The following is a 1,652-nucleotide window of genomic DNA, read 5'->3' as shown; positions in this document are numbered from 1 at the left end:
TCCTCGCTCGATCAAGAGAATGCCGAGAGGATGAGCCCATAGGCGTGTCCTCCCGGCCCGAGTATATCGAGAGGATTAGCCCGTCGGCGTCTCCTCGTTCGATCAGGAGAATGCCGAGAGGATGAGCCCATAGGCGTGTCCTCCCGGCCCGAGTATATCGAGAGGATTAGCCCGTCGGCGTCTCCTCATTCGATCAAGAGAATGCCGAGAGGATGAGCCCACAGGCGTGTCCTCCCGGCCCGAGTATATCGAGAGGATTAGCCCGTCGGCGTCTCCTCGTTCGATCAAGAGCATGGCACTCAAAACTAATATTGCCGCTAGGGCGCTGCCAATGGCGGAGAAAGCCGCCCCCTTTTGCATGAGATGTTCTTGCGAACCTCTCCCCGTAGTAGCTGCCCTCAACCGTTCGCTGTGAAGCGACCGTGGCAAGTAAATGGGTTTTACCCCGCATGTCCTCCGTAGGAAGACTCCGTATGAAGCTGCCCTCGACCGTTCGCTAGGAAGCGACCGTGGCACGTAGATGGGTTTTACCCCGCATGTCTTCCGTAGGAAGACTCCGTATGAGGCTGCCCTCGACTGTCGAGTATCTGTCGACTTCGTGAAGAGCCAAGAAAAGCACGTCCGTTCTCGTAGCGGTTGCTCACTAGTTGCTGGAGGGTCCGCATCGCCAAGAAGGTCGCACAAGTGAGCCCGTAGGTTACCGTTGTAAGCCGGTAGGCGAGAAGCTGTTGGTCGGGTCCAAACCACAGGATTCTCTGCAATTCCCAGTCGTCGGGGTGGACTGCAATCTGACGGAACATCTTCACTACGTCTGCAGAGAAAAGAACCCGTGATGTGGAAGACACTGGACAGGGGCGTGAGTGGAGGAGGTATCAGCCTCAATCTTGGGTCCCATGTTCCGGTATTGCAGTCGGTGCTTCCCCATACAGTCGTTGGAATGTAGCGTCGGAAGAGAATCGTGGAAATAGGCGTCTAAGACAGTCGAGAGCCTTCGATTTGGATGCCGGAGTTTTCACAGTCACAACCCGAGTCAATCCGTCGGGTCCCGGGTGAAGCTCTAGGACTCTAGCAAGGGGCCACTTTCCTGGCGGGTAGCGCTCATCTGAAATTAGAACTAAAGTGCCCACTTTAATGTCGTTCGCTGAATGATATACCACTTGGAGATGGCCTGGTAACTTTGGAGACGCTCCGTAGGCCATCTCGTCCAGAAATGCTCTACTCGCTGACGGAGCATTTGCCAGCGGTTAGGACGTGAGATGGGTTCCGTCGACAGGTTGGTAGGGCAGTCGGTGCGTGCCCAGGTGTCAAGGCTGCACAATCGGCGACGTCGTCGGAAAGTGGACAAAGCGGCCGAGAGTTTAACACCGCTTCGATCTCTGAAGTGAGGAGTCGAAGGAGGATTGAAGTTCCACTCGGTACCGTCTCTGGCCAGAAGGGAGGCAAGGTTGCCGAGCTCCGTGGAGGATTGCGTGAATAAACGCTTAAATTCCGCGTCCGCTCCCACGAAGTTCGTGCCGCAGTCGTTCTGAAGTATGGCGCAGATGTGATCTGAGTGCCCCCCGTGGTGAGATTTTCGGTGCGCGTCGTCAACGACGAGTGAGGTCAAAGGCGACGGCCTAAGAGTTCGACTTCAGCAGCGGTTCTCCTTTCCC

General features: G+C 56.1%; 1 protein-coding gene across 1 annotated transcript; it reads right to left on the bottom strand.

Moving 5' to 3' along the window:
* Positions 1 to 48: 48 nt before the first annotated feature.
* LOC105557982 lies at positions 49 to 1,199 on the bottom strand. The gene is made up of 2 exons (XM_012005440.1): positions 1,010 to 1,199; positions 49 to 656 (listed from the first exon to the last, which is right to left on the bottom strand). The coding sequence occupies exons 1-2, from the start codon at positions 1,197 to 1,199 to the stop codon at positions 103 to 105; spliced, it is 744 nt and encodes a 247-aa protein (XP_011860830.1). The 3' UTR covers positions 49 to 102.
* Positions 1,200 to 1,652: the final 453 nt, after the last annotated feature.

The sequence above is a fragment of the Vollenhovia emeryi genome, unplaced genomic scaffold (genome assembly GCF_000949405.1).
Source record: "Vollenhovia emeryi isolate VEMERY1.0 unplaced genomic scaffold, V.emery_V1.0 DF947557.1, whole genome shotgun sequence".
In the NCBI taxonomy this organism is placed as follows: Eukaryota; Metazoa; Arthropoda; class Insecta; order Hymenoptera; family Formicidae; genus Vollenhovia; species Vollenhovia emeryi.
Note: the sequence above shows the minus strand (reverse complement) of the source record. Positions and strands in the feature narration are given on the sequence as shown.

What these genes read in the sequence shown, in the direction of transcription:
- LOC105557982 (XM_012005440.1), bottom strand. Translation starts at nt 1,199, where the DNA reads ATGGCCTACGGAGCGTCTCCAAAGTTACCAGGCCATCTCCAAGTGGTA. An exon ending in TCGGGTTGTGACTGTGAAAA is followed by an intron (nt 657 to 1,009) that starts CTCCGGCATCCA and finishes GCGATGCGGACC; the next exon opens with CTCCAGCAACTAGTGAGCAA.